This window comes from Chinchilla lanigera, unplaced genomic scaffold (genome assembly GCF_000276665.1).
Source record: "Chinchilla lanigera isolate Chin_1 unplaced genomic scaffold, ChiLan1.0 scaffold00053, whole genome shotgun sequence".
Taxonomy (NCBI): Eukaryota; Metazoa; Chordata; class Mammalia; order Rodentia; family Chinchillidae; genus Chinchilla; species Chinchilla lanigera.
The window spans coordinates 5,855,483-5,880,128 of NW_004955454.1; the positions used below are offsets into that span (position 1 = coordinate 5,855,483).

General features: G+C 54.2%; 1 protein-coding gene across 15 annotated transcripts in view; it reads right to left on the reverse strand.

The window, feature by feature from the left end:
• The window catches only part of Mical3 (microtubule associated monooxygenase, calponin and LIM domain containing 3), a 162,972-nt gene that overhangs the window by 35,192 nt on the left and 103,134 nt on the right, over nucleotides 1-24,646 (reverse strand). For 9 of the 15 annotated variants that reach the window (XM_013520136.1, XM_013520133.1, XM_013520138.1 and 6 more), the window contains 4 exons: nucleotides 15,023-15,218; nucleotides 6,004-6,251; nucleotides 2,585-2,722; nucleotides 1,518-1,583 (listed from right to left, as the gene is read on the reverse strand). In XM_013520136.1, coding sequence (XP_013375590.1) covers nucleotides 1,518-1,583; nucleotides 2,585-2,722; nucleotides 6,004-6,251; nucleotides 15,023-15,218 — 648 coding nt within the window. The remainder of the gene's footprint in view (nucleotides 1-1,517; nucleotides 1,584-2,584; nucleotides 2,723-6,003; nucleotides 6,252-15,022; nucleotides 15,219-24,646) is intronic. The other 6 variants (XM_013520141.1, XM_013520147.1, XM_013520137.1 and 3 more) reach the window with 5 other exon arrangements.

Here is a 24,646-nt window from a genome sequence, read left to right on the forward strand (position 1 = left end):
AGGTCAAACACAAAGCAGCAGTCTTCCACGGATCGCTCATCAACTTGAGCTTTGCGCGTGGACAGCAAGCTCATCACTGCACTACACTACGTCTGTGCACAAAAGACCTGGGGGTTCGGGTAGGTCAAGTTCCTCGTCTGGACTCAAGGCTCTGCGCCTGACATGTTTTCATGGATGAACTGGAGGGTGCCTGGCGGAGGCGGTCACCTCACACTCTTTCGGGCGAGTGAACCTCAAGAGCCCCCTCCCGAGACTCCCCAGCCTGCCCCTGGGTCAGCCTGTCCCTGTGGGGCCCTCGGTCCTTCACAGGTTCTCCCGTTTGGAGCTTCTAAGAAACGTCTGCTGTAGAGTTAGAGGGACGTGTGTGTCGGGGGGACATTCCTCAGGGACCTTGAAAAGAATGATTATCACACATTTCGAAAAACAAGCAGAAGAACTATCGATGCAGCAGCAGCAGCAGCAGCAGCAGATGCCGAGGGAGACGGCAGCCTGAGCGATGGGCTGGGGGACGGAATCCAGGTTAGGACGGAGCGCAGAGCGCTAGAAGCGGCCACACGCGACGAAAGCCCGGAGGAGATCTTTACCCCAGAGGCCAGGAAGTCCTTGCCTCGGCCTCTCCCAGCCCCTGCAGTGCACACTAACTAGGTCCCAGCGGTTGTTGTCCTGGGGCTGATGGCCGGCTCAACCCGACACCAGGGCACGCCCCCTCCTGTGGCCTGTGTTTCTCCTGTCACTGCTACGGGCAGCAGGCTGGCTGGGAGCGGCCTGTGGTAAAGGCCCACAAAGCGAGGAAGCCGGTTCCCAGCCAGGAGGCAAGGCCACCCTTCTTCAGGCAGAGCCTGGGGATGCACAGGGTCTCTGGCTGTCACTGTGACTGGGGTGGACACGGGCACTGTGCTGAGAGGGCAGAGGCCAAGGACACTGAACATCCCGGCGGGAACCACCATCTGCCCAAAATGCCAGCCGCCCTTCACGGAGGGACACGATTCCAGAAAAGTCTAAGACAACTAAGGTTTCTGGATCGCCTCTGGTGTAAGTGCTTACAGGGACGCCTCCGTCCGGAGGCCCAGCTGACCGGCTGCACGCGTGCGCCAGTGCTGAGCCCCGCCCTGCCCTCTCCTCTGGCTCCTTCCCATCACACCTCCCTGAGTTCTGCCTATTTCCTTCCAGGATACTTTGGTTGCTCTGTCTGATGCTTCTTGTTTTCACACGAACCACCACCCCACTTAATTTCTAGACTTTAAATCTGTGCGAAAAGGTTCCTTCAGCCTCTACCCCGACCTTTCTGAACAGGAATAGGAAGAAGGCTGTCTCCGTCCTTCTCTGTGGCCCTGGGCAGTGGGAGGCACTTCTGGCCCATGCAGGGAGGCTGCCGGGTGAGGCATGCAGTGCCCACCCGCCTCTGGCTCCGCCCTCGCATGCACCTGCCGCAGGGCCCGGCTTCGAGTGTTAAGGCACCAGCAGAGCCACCTAGAAAGAGAGGTTACTGTGAGTGGGGGGAGCCAACATCACCAGACTACCTCCGGAGACCATCTCCAGCCAGGCCTGCACTGCCGCGCGGCGTACGGAGGGGAGGTCGGGCGCTGAATTCAAAACAGATGATAAATACAAGGTTACACAGCAGTCAGCGGTCCCAGGGAGGGCCGAGCTGGTCCTAAAAGAGAGACTGAGATGATGTGACAAAAGCACGGGCCTGTCTGGCACCAACAAGGTGAGCCTCTGAGGCGGGTCCTCTGGGGGGAGAGAGGAGAGGACCCCAGGGAGGGCGGCAGCGCTGTCCCGGTGCAGGCGTCTCTCATCGCCCTCTGCACAGCGGCTACGGTGCTGCAAAAGCCATCAGAGGAGATCTGGGGCTGCAAGGAAGAAATGTCCCATGAAAGGCTGCGTCTCCTCTGGGACAGGAAGCACCATTCTCTAAACACCTTTATAAACTGTGGGGTCACAATTGCCCCAGGAATACGCGAGGCCAGGGAGCAGGAGGGAGCGGGTGCCGACCCCAGCAGGGCACCTTTGGAAGATGGGGAGCTGAGAACACGCAGCCCCCAGCAGACTCCTCCGTCTTTCCTGCCGTTCCTGAAAACAAGCCAGCACGAGGCACATTTTCACCTGACGGGGCGCACAGACCCCAACCGCAACCCACAGCTGAAAATGACACAGCGACTTGAGCGCCTGCCTCACACACATCTCTTCCGAGCTCACTGCCAAATACACCCGCTCCCCTGCCCGGCACGCACGTCATAGCCGGCCCAGCCCATAGGGAAGGCGGGCACCTCCGCAGAGCGGGTGAAGAGCCTGCCACGGACCACGGGGGACAGGAAGGGAGCGCCACTCTTCCCGAGGTCAGGTTCATATCACTGTTTTGCACCAGTGGACAAAGACTGAAACCTCTTACTCCATAAAGAACTTTACATATCCTTCAAGGAGGGGCCGGGAGGCGGTGGGGTTAGTGTCGGGAAAATGCACCGTTCTGTGGGCTGCTACTTCCTGCGAGCCGCTGGCTCTGCACCAGTAGCAAGCCTCCCTGCACGAGGGGGACGGGATGGAGGCCAGAGGCCCACCGGGGCCTTGTGTCTCAGGAAGTTACCTCGAGAAGTGGAGGACTCGGAGGTTGGGACCGTCCTCTCCTCCTCCTCTTTCTCACGAATGTGTGTCCAGTGCACATCGGCCTGGATCGCCAGGGGATCCTCTGGGTTTATGATCTGCTGTAGCCCGCGGTTCCCGGCTAGTGACCAGGTTCAAAGGATGGAGCAGAGGAGAGACGATGGAAGGAGAAAACAGATAGACAGCCAAGGAGCGGAGGGGTCGGAACACCAAAGGAAAGGAAACAGAAGTTACAGCGTTGCCAGGAGCAGTATGAATCAGAAAGAGGCAAAAACCGAGCTTGTGTGCTGACACACACACGTGCAGGTATGCACGCGTACACACTTCTCAGTCTGATTTCGTCATTTTAAGCTTCATATATACTATTCACTTCAATAAAAAGAATTGCAGTCCACCTCCAAATGCGGATTCTGCTGCTCTTTTCATCCTAAGGTGCACCTGGGGGACCCAAATGCCAAGAGCAGATTACAGCTGGCCTCTGAGGGGCCACCCGCAGGGTCCCAGGGATGCAGCTGGTACTAGCAACGCATATCACCGCGGGGGACACACCGCTGTGGCTCTTCAGGACGAGCCCGGGGATTGGCGTGCGGTCCTGGCCCTGTGGGCCCCCTGTCACTAGTGCTTGGATCATGCCACACGGTTGGGTTAAGATGAAGGGGGCAGCCAGTGCCTCGGGGGAGCGGACCCTCTGTGGGCAGGAGGGTGGCTGCTTAGACAGCGAGAGCAGGTGCCACCGGATCCGAGAGGTTCCGGGCTTCCTGCCAGGAGCCGCCTCCCTCTGGGGGTGTATGTTCTCTCTCCCTTAGCGACCTGACTGGGCAGCCTGGCTTCATAGCACCCATCACTACGACGACCTCTTAGCCTGGAGCGAGGGGAAGCGACATGGGTGGTGAGTGTCCGCGAGAGCCTCGCTGTGGACGCCAAGTGCTCCCTGTCATGAGAAGGCGCTGACCGCTCATGGGTTCCCTACTGCAAGGCTTTACAGAGTTGTGCACTGTTTCCGAGGAGGACCTACTTGTCTTTATGCTGGGAGCCCGTGAATCACAGCAAGGTCCCCGGTGGCATCTTAGGAAGGCGGAAGGTAAGTCAAAGAGAAAAGGGCAAGGCCTTTCTCTGCCTTCTAAGCAACAAGGAAAGAGCGAGCCTCCCCCAGTGCAATGTTCTGCTTCCTGTTAACACAGCGGCCTTGGAGACTTATCAATGGCATGAAGCCGGCTTATCTTCCTTTCTCGGGGAAATGCTAAAGGCACCTGTGACGGGGACGGGGAGCTGTGGCCATGCTGTGGGGCCTTCTGCGTTACAGAAGCTGACTCTTAACTGATAAGAACTTGTAGCAAAAGCTAGAGGGGTGGAGAGGAGGCCATGTTCCGTGCACTCTCCCGGAGTCTTCCGTGGCTGCCTCCTGAATCTCTGCTCACCCACAGGCTCCTCTGCACTTTGCCTGGGAAGGCTGGGCCCCGGGGAGGCGCCCAGCTAGGTATGCGCAAAGCCTAGGAGGCATCTCTACAGCACAGGTCTTTTCACATGGGACCTGCTCTTGGAGGCATATTTTGCATGGTTGCTAAGGAGCTAGGGCAAAGGTAGGCAGGGGGCAAAGTGGGCACCTTTACGTGTACCCGTTTCTTCTTCCTTTGAGAGATGCTGGCGCCACTGGCTTTGCAGTTCTCTGTCCCAGGGGCAATACTCCCCTTCTACAGCAGGGGGAGCCAGACACCCACAAACAGCATCGAGAATCCCGCAGGGGGAGAAATGGAGAGAAAAGGGTGGAGGGAGGAGAGACAAGAGGGCAGAGTGATGTTCAGCTGCAAGGCAGCGGCGTCTGCTCGCAGCAGCGTCTGCTCTGGCCACACAGCGTCAAAGTCTGCAGCCCAGAAGACAACACACACTCCAAGCTGGGGACACCGGGTCCCACTGGGAATGCTCAGAGCTGCGCTGAATGTGTTGCTCCTGCTCTTCTGGTTCAAGCGCTGTTCCTTATAGCTTTGGTCCTGACCTTAGGTCCGAGACCAGGAAGCGGGCGGAACTCTCCTAAAGAGGGAATGAGCAGGCTTTGACCCGCAGCTATGTCAGGGTAAAAGCCGCTGAGCATTAAGGGTCATGTGGAGATAATGACTTCCGGGGTAACATGAACAAAATACCTTCCCCTGCTTGAGTCACGCACAGGCTCGAGTCTCTGATCTCAGGGACGTGGAGGCAGCGCTGAGCCTCTGTAGAAGCCGCTGAGCAGAGGGAACTCGGGTTCCAGCCAGGGCCTGGGGCTCCTTACACAGACCTTACTGGTGTCTCCTGACTGGAGGGAACACAAGCCACCACATCACCTTTGGAGGGGAGAGGGGCGCTGCAAGGGAGCTTTCTAGAAGCTTCTGAGGATGTGCTATGACCCTGACACTCAGACCAACGCCCAGGGCCCGGGTCAGGGTTGGGGGTGCTTTCTTTCCATCCACCTTGCCTCATGAGGACCAGGGTCTTGGAGCCGCACAGCTCTCCAGGGAGCGGCTCAGGAACACGAGCCTCAAGTCTGGGAAGGTATGGGCCTTGTGGTGCCAGAGGAGACAGCCCCTGGGATCGGCCTGGGCAGCGAGCACGGGGAATTCCAGGAAATGCAAACATAAGCCCACGGGCAGCAGGGCAACTGTGGGCCAGGTCTGCCGTGTGGCCCACTATTAATCTGCTCCTCTGTCCCAAACGAGGGGGAAGTGAGGCTCAGGAGCACGAAGGCCTGTGTCCTTGCTCCCGGCTCCATGCCCTCCAGAGACGGGGCAGGGTCCTTGTCTGCGGAGTCTGGGCTCCGCCTGCCTCGGTCCCTCCCTCACCTCCCATGGGGCCCCTGTGGCCAGGACAGGGAAGAACGGTCGTCCTTCTCGACACAGGCAGGCAGAGCGGCCTAGAAACTGGCTTCCTTGTCCCCGGAGGTCACAGACCCAGAGAGAGGTACAGAATCAAAACCTCCCAGGCAAGAGTCTTTCAGAAGAACTACGGTGACTGACTACCCAACCTAGGTTCCTCCTAGGACTTCCGGCCCCGAACGCGACTCTGAGGGTCGTCAAGGGGACCCCGTCCAGTGGGCAGCTAAGCAGCCTCCACCAGCCAAGACTAGGAAGCAGGGTCTCCTCCTGAAAGCTCGATTTCCTTGCTTCTTTCTAATTAATTTCTCTAATTGAAACGAAAGGGTAAAACGAGAAAAGGAAAAGTCAGGAATGAATAACCTAATTTGAACCAAGTCTTTGGACTGGTCCCTGACTTCTAATGAAAAATGCCAACGTGAATAAAGGACTTACTCCCACTGCCACGGTCCACCCTGCGCCCGGGGCTCTGCAGGAGGCTCTGCGTGCCTCTGAGCCCACGGCCTCCAGCATGCACACGCAGAACGGGCAGGGCTGGCAGGAAAGACTTTTTTCTGACCTTCACTAGATGCTTCCTCCTCCTCCTCCTCCTCCTCGTATTCTTCCTCCTCCTCCTCTTCATATTCTTCCTCTTCTTCCTCCCCAGGCTCGAAGTCCTTGGAGGCCTCCAGCTCCTCTTCGCTCCTTCCTTTCAGGAGGGCGTGGATCCGCACAGCCTCCTTCCAAGGAACTCCGCCCAGGTCAGAGGGGGGCAGCTGGTCCTCCTCCTCCTCTTCCTCCTCCTCCTCCATCTCCGACTCGGAACTGCTGTCAAGAGCAATCACAACGGTCGAGTGAGGGGAGGGCAATACGCTGCGCAGGGGACGGTTCCAAGGCCGTCTCAGCGAAGCCCCTGCTGAGCGTGTCCCTCCCTGCGCAGGAGGAGAGGGGTGACGGCAGCAGGATGACATACACCCTGAGTGAGCATCTACGTGAGCCCACGTAGGCCAACGGCCCAGAGAACACCCGACCGTGGAGTCAGGGTTCACAGAGGCCCAGAAGGGGTGACGGACTGGTTCTGCTATAAACCCATAACCCTAGGCACCGAGAATGGAGAGAAAATCCTCCTTCGCCCTGACCCCTTTGAAGATATCAATTCTACTCTACTCGGGTCGCTCAGTAGCTTCTCAGGAGAAGCATGGGCCTGGTAGGAATGGACGGAGCTGCAAGGCACTGCCGGAGCTGCAAGAGCAACCAGCGCTCCAGGCCGGGGCTGGAGGAAGCAGCTGACAGAAGATTCCACGGGCTCCTGGGACTCCACTACGTGCCAGTCCCTGAGCTGCACACACAGACCACACACAGACAAGAGGCGGACGAGGCCCGGCCCACTGCAGAGCCACGGCAGAGGCCACTGGGAAAGGCCCTCCGCACACGGTTACCACACCCGACGGGCAGCTACACTCTGCACACCTGTGCCCTCGCAGCCCACGGCCCGGCACAAGGCTGCGCTGCACGCCAGAATTTTGAGAAGCCAGAATCCGACCCCTACCTTCTACCCGCTCTTCCTGGCCCTGCGGAGGGAAGAAGACAGGATGTGAATAAAATCCCATCCCCTCCAGTGCCGTGGGCTCCCCTGCAGATGTTCAGTGGTCTTGTAATTCCCAAAGCATCTCTTGCAGGAGGCTCTGCCCTCTGTGAGAAGTGCACACTTCACCGGGCTGGAAAAGCTGTGGCTTTCACAGCAAAGCGTGGGACCCAGCCCTGCACGACGGAGTGCCTGGCCCAGTCCCAACTTCCTTGAAGGTGGGGTCCTCCCTACCCAGGGCAGGCTGTCCCCCGCGCACCTGGGGGTGGGAACACGCAAGCCAGTGCACACACGGCGACAGACGCTATGTCCACTCTGAGTGCTATGGTGCTGTGCCAGGGAGAATCTAGCCTTGCTCAGAGAGAGGCTGGCCTTGTCCTGATCCTTGACTTCAGGGAGATACATTCTAACCCCCTGGGATGTTCTCCCGAGACTATACGGGTAGAGAGGATCTTTGTCTGCCTGGGGTCTGGGGTGGAGCGTGTAATAATGGGACCCAACGTGAGGACTCGCTAACGCGTGTAGTTTTATATGGAAGCTGGCAAATCAGAAAGATCAAGGACATGATTTAGGGTACAGGTTTTGGGTCACTCAGTACCGGCTGACCTGGAGACTGAGATCAACCGCGGGACGGTCCATCAGCCAGTTCAGCGCCTATCTAGCAGAGTCCTAATAAAAACCTCAAGACACCCCGGCTGGTGTGAGTGATAATCGGTGTGTACCGCCGCACATCAATGACAAGAGAGCAGAGTGGTCTGACTGCGCCGAATGAAGCAGCACAGCGGAGGCTCCAAGTGGGTAGTTTCCAGACTCTGCCGTGGGTGCTTCGCTCCCTGGTGTGTCCTCCCAGAGCCACGCTGTCTGCCCCTCCCAGTGCCACACGGCTCTGCTTTCTGGTGACGAGACCTCCGGTTGGTTCCCGGTGCTCCGGGTCAGGAGCTCATGTCATACCTGCCTCACAGGAGCGCTGTGGAGGTTAGGGACCACTTACTCCCATCGGACCTGCTGTACGCTGGGGCTCCACCTCTTCACTGTTGCTGACTCACTACACAGCCATTCGTTCATTCATTCAGTAAACATTTCTGAGCACCCACTAAGGCTAAGCCGGTGGACATAAGAGACACAAAGAGCTGGCTCCTTCCCAGCTTAGTTCAGCTAATCTCACGCACTTCATTCATTCATTCATTCATTCATTCATTCATTCATTCATTCATTCACCCAAGAGAGACTGAGTGTCTTGTACCCATAGTACACTTACTAAACATCACACAGAACACAACGATGATCTAGGAAAGATCCCCATTCCCAGAGGGAGATACGAGGAAGCAAGGCGGAGTGGAAGTACGGTGGGGCAGAGGGCTGGGAGGAGGCAGTTTAAATGGGGAACCTAAGGATTCGGACCCTGGAAAGCCGGGGAGCTGGGTGTTCAGTACTCCTTTGCCGCACTCCGTTTGCTCTGCCGTTGTGTTTGCACCAGTTCATTTTCTCATGAATGACTGTAGCCCAGTTCATGTCACTTAATGCTGCTCAAATATGAAACACGGGTAAGGAGGGCTCGCTGCTCATTGTAAGCCTGCAGTGGGCAGAGGGAGGGTGGCCCTTGCCTGTTCTGTGGCGGAGTGTGCCCCTCCGCCTGTTCAAGGCCCCCACGGTCAGCAGGCTGGGAGGGACTGGCCGCAGCTTCCTGGGAGAGGCCGCACAGATGCGTCCGCGCCTGTGCCATGTCACGCGGACCGCTGCACTGCGCACGACGTGGTAACGAATGCACCCCTCGTCACGAAGACAGCGAGGCACGCTGACGGCTGCTCGTGCCGCTCCGTTACTTTTACGACAGCTCAAGGGCCTGGGACCACAGAAGTGAGGCATGCAGAACACTCAGGCTCCACTCTCGCCTCCCTTCGTAAGCTCCCAGCGCAGCCCACTTCCGAGAGACTGAGACTTGCTCCTGCAGAGGACACAGGCCAGCAGCCTGCCACTCCGGTGCAGAACAAGGAGACCCAGAAGGCGCCGTAACTGGCCCTTCCCTTTATCTTTTCGTCTTTTTGAGACAGGGTTTCATTATGTCATTCAGGCTGCCCTTGAACTCACTTTGCAGTCCAGGCTGGCCTTGAACTTGCCGCAATCCTGCCTCAGCCTTGCAAGTGCTGGGATTACAAGCATGCGCCACCACGTCCTGCTAGGATGTCATTTTCATAGGACTTGGGGCAGTTTCTTTTTTTGTTGTTTTTTTTTTTCTTTTTTGGTTTTTCTCCGGTACCAGGAACCAAACTCACGACCTTGCGCTTGCCAGGCAGGCGCTTTTGCCGCTGAGCTAAATCCCCAGACCTTGGGGCAGTTTCTAGGGCTGGCCAGGCTGCCTATGTCATGCAAGATTCACTGTATAAAGCTAGCACTGCAAGGTTCATCCAACATTCCCTGGCTGCCCGCAGACCCTGAAGCTCTGGGTGCAGTGGAGGGAGGAGTCCTGGTGAGGCAGCCTCCCTTGGACTACAGCCTGGACACTTGCTAGGCAGAGCCAATTACTGAACCACAAAAAAAAAAAAAAAAAAAAAAAGCAAATTTTTCCCGCTTTACGGGAAGAGACAGTATCTTCTCAGTATGTAGTCTTGCGGGAGAGATGAGCGCCAGAAAAGCCAGCCCTCAGGTTACCTTCCTCTCCAAGCAGGCATCTGCTTTTGCCCTGGAACACACGGCATGCTGTGAGATGATCTGGTCTGCGCTGCCTCAGGGAAGGCGCTGGGCCGCTCTCTCTCTCTCCGGCCTTTACATTGTGCGGGTGCAGCTGAGGCGGGTCGAGTGTTCCAGGGGCCGCAGCGAGGGCCAGGGCGGGCCCGCCTTGATCTCGGAGGTGTTGGAGAGGACACCACCAGAGACGCTCTGCCAGACAGAGCCTGTCAGAAGGAGCTAACTACTCCCCCTGGAAGACTGGGTAACAGCAAACCCTCCCTGCTACAGTTCATAACCAGCTGTGCACCTCAAGGCGCCTTCCTTATGTTTCCCTTAGCATCGCCTCACTGGGCCCTGGCAGGAGGAGGCGACACCAAGCTCACGGACGAGGACCCCACGGGGACAAGGTTCTTCTCAAGTGGGCAGGAACACCCAGGGCCACAGTCCCAGGGGGCCCGCGGACCCCAAGGAGGGACTCTGCTGCATGCGGCGCTTCCTCTGTTAACTCTTTTCTCTGTTTTTCGTTCTTTTTTCTTTTTTTCCTGGCACAGCACTTCCTTTGCATTGGCTCACTTAGCGACACTCCAGGGCGCAGTTACCCTTACAGGCTGAACATCCCTAACTGGAAATTCGAAGGCCTACAAGTTTCTGAGCACCAGCACGATTCTCAGAAACATCCGGTCTTTGGCGCATTTCAGATTTCAGAGTTTTGGATTCAGGATTAATCAACTGTGAGGCTTATGGAGTTATTTCAAACGCTGAAAAACTCTGGAATCTGAAACACTTCTGCAGATAGGGGAGAGTATTTTTCCCATTTTTACAAACGAGAAGGCTGTCGCCTCAGGGGGCTGGGCCGCGGCCGTGAGGAGGGGTGACAGCCCCAGCGACAGCCACACACAGCCAACCACTCTGTGCCGTTTGGTGATTTCCCAAGAACCTAAGAGTGGTTGGGTGCTGGCACGCAGGGCAGCAAGCCCAGGAAGCGTGTTGTGCTCTGGGTCCAGGATGGCCCCCCAGAAGGTGCCAGCAGGAACGGAGGCAGGCTCTGCACGGGGTACCCCCAAGCTCCGCGGTGACTTCCAGAAGAAAATGAGACCCACGCTTTCCTCTTTTCTAACCAGAGCCTGCAATCTGCTTTCCCGCCTGTCCCTGCCCCTCGCCCCACCTGCCCCGACAACCCCGTGGACGCTACTGCTGAGCAGGGCGGAAATGCACAGCCCCGGCAGTCTGCACACAGTGGAAATTAATGTGCGCTCAACCCAACATCCTGTCACCTGCGGCCCCTGCTGCCGCCTCTGTGGGGGCGGAGAGAGGGCCGGGCCGGAGTTCCTGCTGACTCGCGCGCAGCCCTCCGGACTGACTTTTCCTTGTGGGGTTACTCTGACCGAGGGTTGGCCACCACGGGGCCAGGCTGCGCTCTCTGGACACATACCCCTTGCTCCGGTGCCCACTCATGGTTCTTCAGGGCCGCAGATCTGTAAACACTGCAAAGGCCAGCAGCTGGCTGCCCTCCCTGCCTCAGCAAATTCCTCCCGCCAGGCAGTCAGTGAAAAACCACGCTGAGATCCCGGAGCTGGTCCTCCCCTGTCTCTGGCCAGCTTGGTCCTGCCCTAGGAAACACAAATGCTGCTGCCTGGCTCTTCCGGCAGACAGGCTCGCGCTTGCCCGGGAGGAGGGTCAGGCAGCTGCCCAGGCCCAGGCCGAGAGGCGGCGATGTGGCTGAGGACTCACAACAGGTGGGAACTACGTCACGGACCTGGACGGACACCCGCCCACGGCGTCTGTAAAAGCAGGCTTTCCTGGCCTCTCTGTCCACACCTCCATGGAGGGACGAGGAATTAGCTTCTCACTAAGTGTCCCAGCTGGGGTTTGCGGCCAGGGAAACTTGGAAACTTTAGAGCAGCACCTGGGAACTGTTTAAAATGAAAATTCCTGGGCTTTACCCCACCGCGTGGGACTGAGCGTCTCAGGCCAGCAGCTGCCCTGCAGCAGGACTGCTGGGTGGCTGGAGATTCGGAAGGTCTGGTCACCAAGGCAGCAGCGGATGGTGAGTTTGGGCCAAACCCGGTTCCTGCCATTTATCCCACCACTGAAGGGAACCCGCGTGAAATCCCCGGCCTGCCCCTGCACTCTGCGTGTACCCACAGGACACAACTGCAACCGCTACCATTCTCTTAGGGACTACCGTGCGCCGATGGCGTCTGCTGCTTTGCTTGATTGAATCCTCACAATAAAGCTACGAAGGGCAGTGCCGTTTGCAGGTGAAGAAACTGGGGCACAGGGCAGTTAGGTTCTTGGCTCCCTGCAGTGGGTAGTACAGCTGGGTTTTCAGCCGCATGCTGAAACATCACCCCGCTGCCTTCCGCAGCAGGTGGCTGCGGCGAGCTCTCTCAAACCACGGCGCGGGAGTTCCTGGGCTGGGGTGAGTGAGTCCTGAAAACCAGGCTGTTTCTCAACTTCTAGTCTCGAGTCTCTTCCTGGAGCGCTGAGGTCTGGAAGCGGCACCTGCTTCCCACCTCGTGCTGCAGGGAAGGGGGAACCCACGCTCGGCCCGTTTCCTGAGGAAGTCACGGCCGAGCCTGAAACTCCTTCCTTACTTCCGAGAGGCTGTTTCTCACCCTGGACAGCACCTGATGCAAGTCTGTTGTTGCTCTTAGTATTGCCTTTTTCTAAAAAGACCCTTTTAAACTTTGCTTTTTTGGGGGTGCTGGGGATCAAACCCAGGGCTTTGTGCACGCGAGGCAAGAGCTCTACCACTGAGCCACAGGCCCAGCCCTGGTTTCCTGTTTAACTCAGACGCACCCTCCGTTCTGCTGTAGGGTTTATCAGCACGCCTGGACGGGGGGCTCCCCTCCCACCACTGCGTGCACCCCACTTCCATCTGAGAGTAGGTGGTGGGCGCCTCTCGTGGGTGCTCTGCGTGTGATGCTGGGTTATGTGATGGTGACCTGCAATCACTGAGGCTTTAGAACTGCATATACCAAGGGGAGCTGCCTCGGAAGGCACGGTGGAGATGTCTGCGGGGCCGGCCCAGAAGGGTTCATCTGGGGAGCGTTTGCACCAGGGCAGGAGGAGGGACGCGGCTAGCAGCAACTCTGCCCAGCAAACACCCCCTGAGAAACATTCTCAGGGCCTTAAAATAAAATGTGCCCCTTTCTTCACCCCCACACAACCCTCTGTCACGAGTCTGCGGAAGTGCCTGGTGTGGGAGGCGGACACTCCCAATGATTACCGGAAGCTTCCATGCGTCAGGGTACAGCTAGCGCTCCAGCCTGAGAATCTGCAGGACGGTTTGGCCACAGTGATTTTGTCCTTTTTCTTTCTTTTCTTCTTCTTACATCAGGAAGGTAAGGTGCTGACACCACGACAAGGTGTAAGGGAGGCACATCTCACGCACACGGCGTGAACACCCAATAATAAACTCACGAACCAAAGGACGGTCCCTTTCTTTTGTTAAGCTCTGCCCCACAACACCCATCTCTACTGACCCTGGTCACTCTGAGGAAAAAACAACAGATGCTGGACTCCTGTAGGGGTCAGAATGTGTGCCGCCCCCAAAGGTATCACCCAGTTAAACAGAACTGAATGCTGGAACTGGCTAAGTGTAAAACCACTTGCTGGGGCCCAAGGACACCCCGGATTTCTGCCCATCTGTTACAGCTGATACACTGTGTCAACTTGAGAAGTTTAAAAGTTCAACTACATGACACAGCAGGGGGCCAAGGTCTGCCCTTTGTAAACATCCTCAGCTTGTCGAAGAGGAGGGCATGGAGAGGGCCTCAGCATGGGCTGATAGCTGGCATATAATAGTGGCGCACATCTGTACTCCCAGCACGCAGGAGGCTGAGGCAGGAGGATCTTTGCCAGTTTGATACCAGCCTGGGGTACAAAGTAAGCTCAAGGCCAGCCTGAACTGCATAGCGAGATCCTGTCTCAAAAAAAAAAAACAACAAAAAACCCACCAAAAAACCAAAAAAACAATATAAGGGAGGAAAAGAGACTTACTTCCCCCCTTTTTGCTCTTGCTTCTTTTGCTGTCTTGTGACGCCTTAAAGTGTTGCCCCTGTGCCCTGCCACCCTGCCTTGGAGCCAGCTGAGTATGGACTGAAACCCCCACAAACTGTGAGCTAAATAAACCTTTCCTTCCTTAATTTTGGGCACTGGGTATTTTGTCTCAGCAACGAGGGAAAAGTAACCAAGACGCCATCTTTACTTGGCTTCCCCAAGACTGCACAGTGAGCTCGTGGCGAGTTACCTCAATCTAAACCCAGGGCTTCTCCTGCGACACCACCTGGCCCTCGGCAGCACTGTGCTTTAGGTCTGCTTTTCTGCCTGTGCGACAATCTCTTCCTGTCAATGAATTTGTAAACAATGGGACTTGGGTCTTTTCTGTTACTTTCTCAATGATTAACAAACTAAAGACATGGTATATGCGTTCAACCAATTTTGTGATGTGACTTTTACTGGCCCTGCCCTACTGAATGAGCAGTATCTCGTTACGCATGGATCTGCATAGAGATGTGTTACTAATAATATGAACCGCTGGTGCTGATTTAGACATAAGACAGAATGGGAGGGATGGATCAGCGGCACCAGGAAAACAGCAAAGATCCTGAGTTTGAACCCAGAAACCCTGAGCTGGAATCTCAGTTGCTACGCATTTTCTTACCCAACAAAATACATGCTCTTGATTCCTGTGAGGACAACCAGTGCAGACAGCACCACACAAAATAACTCACAGCTAAGCTGGGTGTGGCGGTGTAAGTTTGTAATCCTAGTACCCCAGGAGGCTGAGGCAGGAGCATCCCAAGTTCAAGCCCAGCCTGGGCAACTCAGGGATTCTATCTCAAAAATAAAAAATAATAGATTAAAAAGGGGCAGTGGACATAGCTCAACCGGTAGCCCTGGGTTCAATCCCCACCACTGAGGGGAAAAAAACCCAAAACAACAAAAAAACCCACAAGTGCTTACCTGCGCGAAGTACTGTTTTACATATTTTCTACCTATCCGCCCCCTTCACCTGCACCCCGTTCTGTAAAGAAGGCACCAGTGTTGGCCTCACTTTACAGACAGTATCACATAACTTGCCGAGGGTCGGTCCCACAGGTGGAAAACGGAAGAGTCAGGTTTGACCAAGACAGCCTGGCTCAGATGCCATATTTTTTTTTGGTACCGGAAATCGAACTCAGGACCTTGTGCTTCCCAGGCAATCTTTGTGACACGGAGCTACATCCCCCTCGGACCCTCAGACGCCACACTTAACACACTCCTCTAGTATATTAGTGGGGGCTCTGGCGAGGCCACAGCCCCGGAGAAGCAGCGGCTGGTAGCTACGGCACAGGCTGACCTGCTGGCCACGTCCTCCTCGGTGCCCTTGTCCAGCACGCTGCTCAGGTTGTGCTCGGCCTGCGTCTCCTCGGGCACCTCCTCCAGCTCCTCCGCCCGCTTCACGGAGCGCCGGTAGTTCTCCAGCTCGATCCGCTCCGGGGTGCCCCGCAGCCTCTTGGCGATGCTGGGCTCCTCCAGGCCATTCACGCTGGAACCTGCAAGGCGAGCAGAGAGGGCGAGAGCTGACGGCAGGGGCACTGCAGCTCATCCAGGCATTCAAGGCAGCTGCCATCACTTCCGTGAGGATGGCAGCCCTTCTGGGAAGTCCTTTGGTTTTCTGAGACAGGGTCTTGCTTTGTAGTCTAGGCTGGCCTTGAACTTACTGTATATCCCAGGCTGGCGATCCTCCTGCCTCAGCCTCCTCAGTGCTGGGATTACAGGCGTGCAACACCACGCCTGGCTTGGGTAAGCACTTTTTGCAGAAGCGAACAGTGACGCTGGGCCCCTCCCCCACATGGTGGTTGGAGGAGGAATGGGGTCAGGTGTGAGGTGTGGGTAAGGTGGCGCCCACGCACCTCTCTCACACAAAGGCACGTTTCCCCTCTGTAAATAACCAGCCATCTGTGGGGTGATGCTGGAAGTGCCGGGAGCGTGCTGCTCCAGCTCCCTTTCATCCCGGGTCTGAGTACTGCTGACGGTCTCCACCTGCGTCACGCTTACTGCACTGCCCGATCATTCTTTTGTGTGTTTTTCATACCACCATGGACTAAAAACACAAACAAATGTTGGGTTTGAGTCCAACTCTTGAGTCTCTTTTAACAGGTACGCTGCCTCCCTTGTTACCATGGGCATTCCCTTCTGATGCCCCTTAGTGTCCGGGCTTCGGTCAGAGGAAGCCCGCCCAGATCCCACGCTGCGCCTACTGTACCATGGCACAGCGCACAGGCGAGGAATGAGACAGTCCTCAGGTCGGACCTCTGACTCCACCAGTGACTGGCTGAGGATCTTAGAAAAACTGTGTAACTCTTCAGAGCTTGTGGCCTGGTCTACAAATGCGAACATACCCACCGCCCAGGACTACCATGGGCAGAGAACGGAATTATAATCATACACACGACTTCAAAAGCGTGTGTACGCCGAGCCGGGGCCCCTGGCCTGTCAGTTCCCTCTGCTGTTTTAAGCCTAACGCACAGATAGTGGTCAGTGGCTGAGCTACACTACACAGCTGATGGCCTGTGACAGTTTCACCACCAATCTGTGTCTTTTCCGGCACAGGTGTGTGGTGTCCATCCACTCCCGAATGCAAACCACGGTCACCTGACAAAGAAAGCTGGGCAGGGCGGCATCAGCTAAGGGACAGGGACAAGCACTTGTGTTTTGATTTTATTAGACTTTCACGAGGGGAGACACCAAGTAGTAGAGAAGAGGCAGAAACTCAGCTTGGGGTGGGTCATGAATGGTCTTGTGGTCCGGCCTGGGCAGGTTCCTGTGACATTCCCACTACCTGGAGGTACTGGAGTCCAGCACGCAAGCTCACACCAACTCAGTTGTGTTTGTTTGTTTGTTTTTTTGAACCGGTAATCAAACTCATGACCTCAGGCTTGCCAGGCAAGCACTTATGCCGCTGAGCTATATCGCAGGCCCACCAACTCAGTTTTGGTCTATCAGCAAAGCTTGACTAAAGGAAAGGAATGGTGATATCGATTTAGTCATTTTTGTGTCAAAACAAAGTTGTATAAAAATGTTCTGGAGGCTGGCACTTCTCTTGTGTATAGAGTTTGCAACAGCATGAGAAAAAAACTTTTTAAAAAAAAATGAATACAGCACCAGGGGTGGTGGCGCACGCCTGTAATTCTAGCACTTGGGAGGCTGAGGCAGGAGGATCGTTGTGAGTTCAAGACCAGGGCTACAAAGTGAGCTCAAGGCCAGCCTGAACTGCATAGCGAGACCCTGTCTCAAAAGGACAATGAATGAATGAATGAGTGAATACAGACAGACACAGGACAAAGTCTTAGCGCATCTTTCAAGTTTACTAGAGAATCTTTAGCAAAAAGGAGGTCCAGTGGCACGACCCTTTATAACACCAGGTTAGTGTGTTGTGATGGGGTCTGAACACACATTCTCAGGTTCACTTGTGCCCTGCACACACACACACACACACACACACACACACACACCTGTCACACCTTTGGGAGCATCACTTTGGATATCTGATCCAGACTTCAACACTGAGCTCAGGGCACGAAAGCTTAAGCTCTGATGCTGGATGCGGGTGGAAGGCTGGGAAGCACGTGAACTGCAGGTAACAGCAGCAAAGAGACAGGGGCCAGGCAGGTCCGCAGCTTCCCCCGTCCGTCTCCTCTCCTCAGCCAGACCCCCATCGAGATGCAAGGGAGGGCCGAAGCTGGGGCCTCCCTGACTACACCACCATTGGACGCTTTCCTTCCCACCACGGGTTTCTTGACCACTGTGTTTAGCTAGAAAGAGAAATCAACGTGAAATAGCTACCTAAGCGTAAGCTTTCCAGGAACTCCATAAACAGGAAATAGAAATCAGAATCTCTTTCGGATAGAGAAAGAAAAACAACATAAGAACTGTCACCTCAACGAAAACAAACAACCAGCACGCACCGCGTTAGACCCAAGAGGAGCGAGAGACACGGCTCGGGTAGAGACATCAGAAGGGGAGTCTTTGTAGGGAGGGATGTGCACTGCTGGCTGGGAATTCTACAAGAACCTTAGAACACACAGCAGAGGACGCAATCGCTACCCTTAAAGAGCTGCAGGCTGTTCTGGGCAAGTGCAACTTCCCCCGCCAGGGATTCGAGGAAGTTGTCCTAAAGGAATGTGTAGGAAGCCTGATTTGAAGATAGGCATCACCATTTTTTTTTCTTTTTGGAGACAGGGTCTCACTAGGTAGTGCAGGCTGGCTTTGAATTCACTGTGTAGCCCAGGATGGCCTCAAACTCATGGGGATCCTCCTGCCTCAGCCTTCTGAGCCTCCTTTTGGTGCCCGGAGCCCAGCTGGGATTACAGGCATGCGCCACCAAGCCCAGCTGGCACTACAATTTTGCAAATTAAGTAACTGAAGTTCACAGACATTAAGTAAGCTGCCCGAGGTCACAGTGCCAAGAGTTGAGTCTGAGGAAGAAAGCAGTAATTTAGGAGACTGCCACGCGGTCCCTACACTTGTGACACGGAGAGAGGAAAAGGAGGGTGTGTTTCCATAGAGTCCTAGCCTGCTCTTCCCCTCAGGAGGCTTTACCGTAACCTCTTCCCCATTCTACTTTTCTGTGTGAAGGATGTAGAACTTTAGGGTCTCTGAGGAGAGAATCTGGCAGCCGGGGCTGCAGACATTCTGCTCTCCTCCCAGGGTTGTTTTGTTGGAGATTCTGCAAGCTCTGCAGACTAATAATGGGTCATCAGGCATCAGAACTTGGCAGTCCAAGCCAAGCCCTGGCCTCTGGGGAGGGGAAAATGTTGATTTAATTCTGAGCTTGGCTACAACCACCCAAAAAGAAACCAGAAGTACTTAGAACTATTCACATCATTCACACATCAGGCCCCTAGAGAAAGGACCTTTTGGGCCAGGCAAATGTCAAGAAGTGTCCTGCTGGCGCGTGTGTAAAGGGCAAGGTGGGAGGAGCGCAGTCATCTCTGCCGTTCAACACTGCCAGGCCCACCCAGCTCATCTGCGCGGAGCTCAGGCTCGCCCCAGGTGTTCGGTGACAAGGGAACGCCTAGGCAGGATGTCCCCCCAAAGGCTAGGTCCCCACAGAGGTTGTCTTTCCAAAGAGAAGGTGGCATTCGGAAGAGAAATGGAAAGTACTCAGAACTCTCCAACTGCCAAAGTGTGTTTAACATTCCCAGCCTATGACCTCAAAGTACCATGGGAAGTGTAATTTAAAAAAATAAGTCCATCAGTGAGATCAGCACCCTTGATTCTCCGTCCCGAGCAGGGGAGCATCTGTCAGATTACCCAGACGGTGAAGACAGACTCAGACAGCAGGAGGAGCAACAGTGGGGAGGCCTGGATGGCGGCAAACACGGCGACAACTTCAGAACGCCCCTCCCTGGATCACTCTGTCGTCATCTAACTGGCCAGGAGAGGACCAGAGGACAGCAGGCGCGCTGAGCTTGGGTGCGACACCTTGAAATCCCAGCTACTTAGGAGGCTGAAACAGGACGACTGCTTTAGCCCAGGAGTTCAAGACCCGCTTGGGCAGGATAGCAAAACCCTATTTCTGAAACAACAACACCCCCACAAAAAAAATCCCTGATCACAGGCAGAAGATGGGTCAGGCTGGCTGGCCAAGACCCACCTGGCCCTCTGCTTCCCAGGTCCCCATGTGACAGCAGTCCCCACAGGGACTTTCCAGCTAAAAATGGAATGGAAGATTTGGAACGATTTCCAAGGCCGATTCGTCACTAAGTCAGGGCCAGCAGATCTCAGGTTATGGGGAGGCTAGTTACAGCTGCACATACACCAAAAGGAAACAGATCCCAGCATCTGGGCCACCTCCTAAATAGGAAAAAGGCTCTGGGCCTGACCTGAGATTCCGTTTTGGAACAGTCACTGCCTGCACTTTTCCCAACAGGACAACCTGCTCTCACTGACGCACAGAGCTGCCAGAGGCCTTGCTCTGTGTCTGCCTGGCCGCTGCGGAGACATGAGGGACTCAGACGACTCTGAGGTGGCCCGGTCTTCCAAGGGCCTCAGGCAGGCAGCTCTCGCCTGTCCTCCCTGCCAGGCGTACCAGAGCCCCACGGGACACGGGTTCCCTCTGAGGACCGTACAGGTTTCTGGCAACCATGAGTATCACGTAAGGGGTGAGGACACTGGGGAGCTTTATCTCCTCTGCCCAAACTCATCCCTTGCCTGTTTTCTGATTCCTTTTTCCTTTCCTTCTTTTTTATTCTTTTAAGTGTTCCCCTCAAACCTGATCATTATTATACATATTTATGGGTTACGGTACTATCGGATACATGTAAACAGTGTAGTTAAATCCACATAATTGCCTCAAGCATTTATCATTTCAGCACTGGGACCCTTCAGACGCTTACAGTATGACGAATATGTAATAATTTGGTGTACACCACAGGGACCCCGAGATGCCGAGAACACTAGGCTAGTCAGTCCTATTCCCTCTGTTTTGGTTCCAGTATCTGACCTCTGTCTCCCCCGCCCTCCCAACCTCTAGTGACTACTCCACTCTGATGAGATCAGCTTTTTTAGCTTGAGAAAGCTTAAATGAAATCTGACTCTGACAAGGACCGAGGAAAAGGCATAGCGACCTGAGATCAGCTGGCCTGATTTCCTGTCTGTAAGGATGGCTGCAGGGATCCCTTCATTCAGCCACTGCTTTAACAAATATTTACTGAACACCTACTTCCAGCCAGGCACCGTGCCAGGCTCTCAGGCGCACCAGTGACAAAACAGACAAGATCTCTGCCCCAGGGGAACCTTCTTTCTGATGCAATTCAGGCGTCATCTACCTGCTAGGAGGGACCCATGACCCAGGGAGAATGGAAAGTGTCACTTGGGGCCACGTTCTAGTGAGAAATGACACTGAGATCTGAAATGAGAAGTGTACACCTGCCATTTTGTCATACGGAGATTGTCCCTCACGGACGCTCCTGTTCCTCTTTTTTTAAATGCTAGGGTTAATCCCAGACCCTCGTACACGCTAACTCTGCCACTAAGCTACGCCCGGGCCCTTGTGCTTCTTTCAGCAAAAAAGTTACAGGGTATTTTTCGGTGACTTTTCCCTCAGGGAAGATGAGCTGGTCACTGTAGAGTCTGTCTACACCAAGTCTGAACTACAAGGTCTCAGGGGAGATGTTAGGGAAGATGAAACCTCCTGAAGAAAGAATCACCAGGCCAGGGGCGTACACCCAAATTCCTAAATCCACAGTGAAAATCTGTCAAGGTCACATTGCTAGGTTCAAGGTCCCTCCTAGCAGAAACAGTCACAGAATTACCCTGAGAAATCAGGGTGCCTCTCCTCACCCAGGGCCCCTGACGATACTACAAGTGTGTGTGTGTGTGTGTGTGTGTGTGTGTGGTTTATCGCCGCAATCTTTCCTCCTGAGTTGAAAATGACACGGCTTCTACCTTCTCCCACCTCCTCAAACACTGAGCAACATGGATGAGGCCATGTGAAGCACGGCTATTCTAGAACAGAACCACTGCCTGGCCCAGAGACAAAGGCCCAACCACTGCCTGGCCCTACCGAGGACAAAGCCTGGCTTGGGGCCTCTGTTCCCTTTGGAATGTATAAAGCCACATCCAGGCCCCAGTGACCTGAGCCGGGCCAAGTCACACTACAGTGAGGAATCCACACGAAAATACTTCACCTCTCTCTCCCCATAGGAGTTCTGAAAAGTGGGCAAGGCAAACAACATCCACCTTGAAGCCCTTGCAACGTATAAATCTAAACTCATAAAAGGGGTCACTTCCTGACTGGGAACTCCATCACTGCTCAGGTCAGCATTATCAGCAATCTACGGAGGCAGATCTTTCGCCTGTTTTTCACGGAAAGAGGTCACTCCTAGCTTAGGGAGTGACCCCACTCCCCACTCCTGACTTGGGGAGGGAGATTCACCGGCACTCGCAAAGGGCTCTGCCATCTGCGGAAGGTCCCCCGACTCAGGCTTTCTTCCTCTTTTGCCCCAGGCTTATTTGCTTCAGAAGACTGCTTGACTGAGCTCACATGTCTCTACTTTTTACAGCTCTTTCCTCATCAGGCCCCAAAGCTGTGTGTGGCGTGGTGTTTCCCAGCCGCTTCCCTAGTTAGGTGATTTCTGCCTGTGGACATCTGCCTGCCTTCTGTGGATTCCTACTGGCAGGAGTCTGTGTTCACAAGACCCATGATCACACAGCATGGCACGTTTCTTGGGAGGAATATGATAAAGAATAAGCGACAACTTTCATTGAGCTACTACCTGCAACAAGCACTATGACAGGTGCGCTCCCTACGCTGGCCGCGGAATTGTTACCACATTCCCGTACACCATTATTACCATTACAGGTTGAGTATCTATTATGCAAAATATTGAGATCTAAAGTGTTTTCGATTTTGGAATTTTTTCTGCTTTTGGAATATTTGCATATACATAATTAGTTACGTGGGGAATGGGACCCAAGTCTAAACACAAAATTAATCTATGCTTCATAGATACCTTACGCGCATAACTTCAAAGCCATTTTATGCAGCATTTTTAATAGTTTTGTACAGGAGATAAAGTTTCACGGTATGGGATTTGGTATGCCGTCATGTAGGTGTTCACAAAGATTTCAGGTTTTGGATTTTCACATGAGGGATGCTCAAAGTGTATGACGTTAATCTCAGAGATGTAAAGTAACATGTCCAAAGGCTCAACTGAGGCCAAGGCCAGACTAAGCCCTAAGCACTAAGCAAGTACTCCTTCCACTCACCCATGCAGGATAGAAGTGTGTGTGTGCTTGCCTCAAGGAAGAAACCCAGGGCCTCACTCATACCGCTCAAAGTCTCTGCCACCGAGCTACGCCCCAGTCCATGACAGAACTGTTAATTGCCCTTTATACGTGAAATAGTCTTCATCTGGGCTACTTTTATGTGGGACACTGAGAAAAGTCGGTCTGGTGAGTGAAGGGGAAGCTCAGTTGCTCTGGAGATATTTAATTACTCGAAAGGTCAGGAAATTCTCAGTTAAATATTACAAGACAGAGAGGCCAAGGAGGAGAAAAGTCTGACAAGGGGTAAAGGAGCACTGTATCAGCCCGAATCCTGCTTCTCAAGAACATGAAGGGCAGAGTGAGCACCCTGACCACACACTCTGACTGCAGCCCCGGCTCTCAATCTGCATAATTCCACAGGACTCTGCTTTTTAGTTAGTTTTCCAAATAGGGGATTTTTTTTTCATGCCATTATAGTATCTTCCTAAGGTGTCCTTCCGGTAGGTGGAAATTCTGACAGCCAAGGCAAAAGGGTTTCTTTTAAGGTTTATACCCTACTCTTTTTAAAATCTCCGTATTGCATTATCCTCTGAAAACATATTTTCCACGTGTTGTAACACCTCACAGATAAAACTCAACTTGATCCTTATCCAAGAACTAGGTCACCCCACTGAGCGGCTGCTTCTCTGGTGTTGGGAGTGCAGGTCTGTCAAAAGCACTGGGATCTGGCTGTGTTTTCTCTCCGGCCCCAGGAGGCTGTGGTCTGGCTAGGCCTCTGCCTCCCTTACCTGGCTGCCCACTTCCACGTGGCCTACCTGAGGACTCAGAAAGGGTGCCTTGAGCAATGGCGCTGAACTGTTTCAAATCACTTGCTCATACATGATCCTCCCAAACCACGCAGCGCTCTCCAGCTAAGTATGAGTCATCTATCATGATCTCCGAATCCCTACGGGGCAGGTGAAGAGAGGAAAGAAGGCCCAAGAGGGGAGGCCCACACTATCTCATCTCTCTTACTTCTGCCTCTTTTTACCCAGTTCTTTGAATGGCTCTACTTAAGCAGGGTCAAAGGGCTCCCATCTGCACCTCTATCGCAGCAGCACTCTCCCCCGTTCACAAGGCCGACCCCAAAGCAGAGGCTCTGTTCAGAAGCAAATTACTCTGGAGCCGTCATTGTGTTCCCGGGGCCTAGTTCAGCATCAGGACAAATATTCACAAATGTCTGGAATAAATGATCAGGAAAAAGTTCTAATTGGTCGTCTAAACTAGCACACTTCATCACGATTTTAAGAAATTAGTTGGGCGGCTTCTAGCCTCAGTTTCCTTATGACAAGGAAACTTGAAGACCATCACACTACTTGAGTAGCTAGTGCGGTCCTGCTATTCAGGCCCCAGGGAAAAATGGAAATACCAGGCCCACGAAAGGGGCAAGTCTACCACGATGGTATCGCCAGTCTGGCTAGTACCCAGGAAGGAGAAATTATGACAATATGCCAATGGCTCAGGAGACTCAGTAGTAAGGTCCTCAGAAGAACGGACGTCCTAAGATAATCACTTTACAGCGGAGAGCAGCTGGGTTCCACAGAGTGCCCTTCATGCTAGAGGATGAGCAGTCATAAGAGAAAGAGAAGCAACGGGAAGGACCACGGTCACAATGAGCTGACGTACCTCCCTAAAGACGCTAAGCTTTTATGTCTACGGTGCTGGGAATGGAACCCTGCGGGCTCACACATGCCAGGGAAGTGCTCCGCCGCTGAGCTGCATATATCCCTGGCCAAGATTCCGGGTTTAAGTTCCAATCCCCTCATCTTTCAAGCAGAGGGCCTATGGCAGTAGCGGCGAACCTATAACATGTATACTGCAGCCAGTGGTTTGCTATAATTGAAAGCTCTAAAAGCTTCGCCATCATCGGCCTACGGCATTGCCCGTCTAGACGGTCCGAAGCCAGCTCCACAGTAGCCCACTGTGGCCAGCTGCACAGCCCAAGACTGTCTCAGCCTGTGGTCCATGAAAAGATGTTCAGCATCTTGGGATGCACGAAACAACCCACATCCTGATGAAAGCCTCTTGAAACAGGTCCCAACGCTTTTCTTGTCCCTTTTAAAGAAACAAACTCTCATAATCAGCATTCCTTCAACTGGCTAGAGAGGAACTAAAATTGCATTGGGCAGTGCCCCAAATTACCACCCGAAACTCATGCCAATCAGCT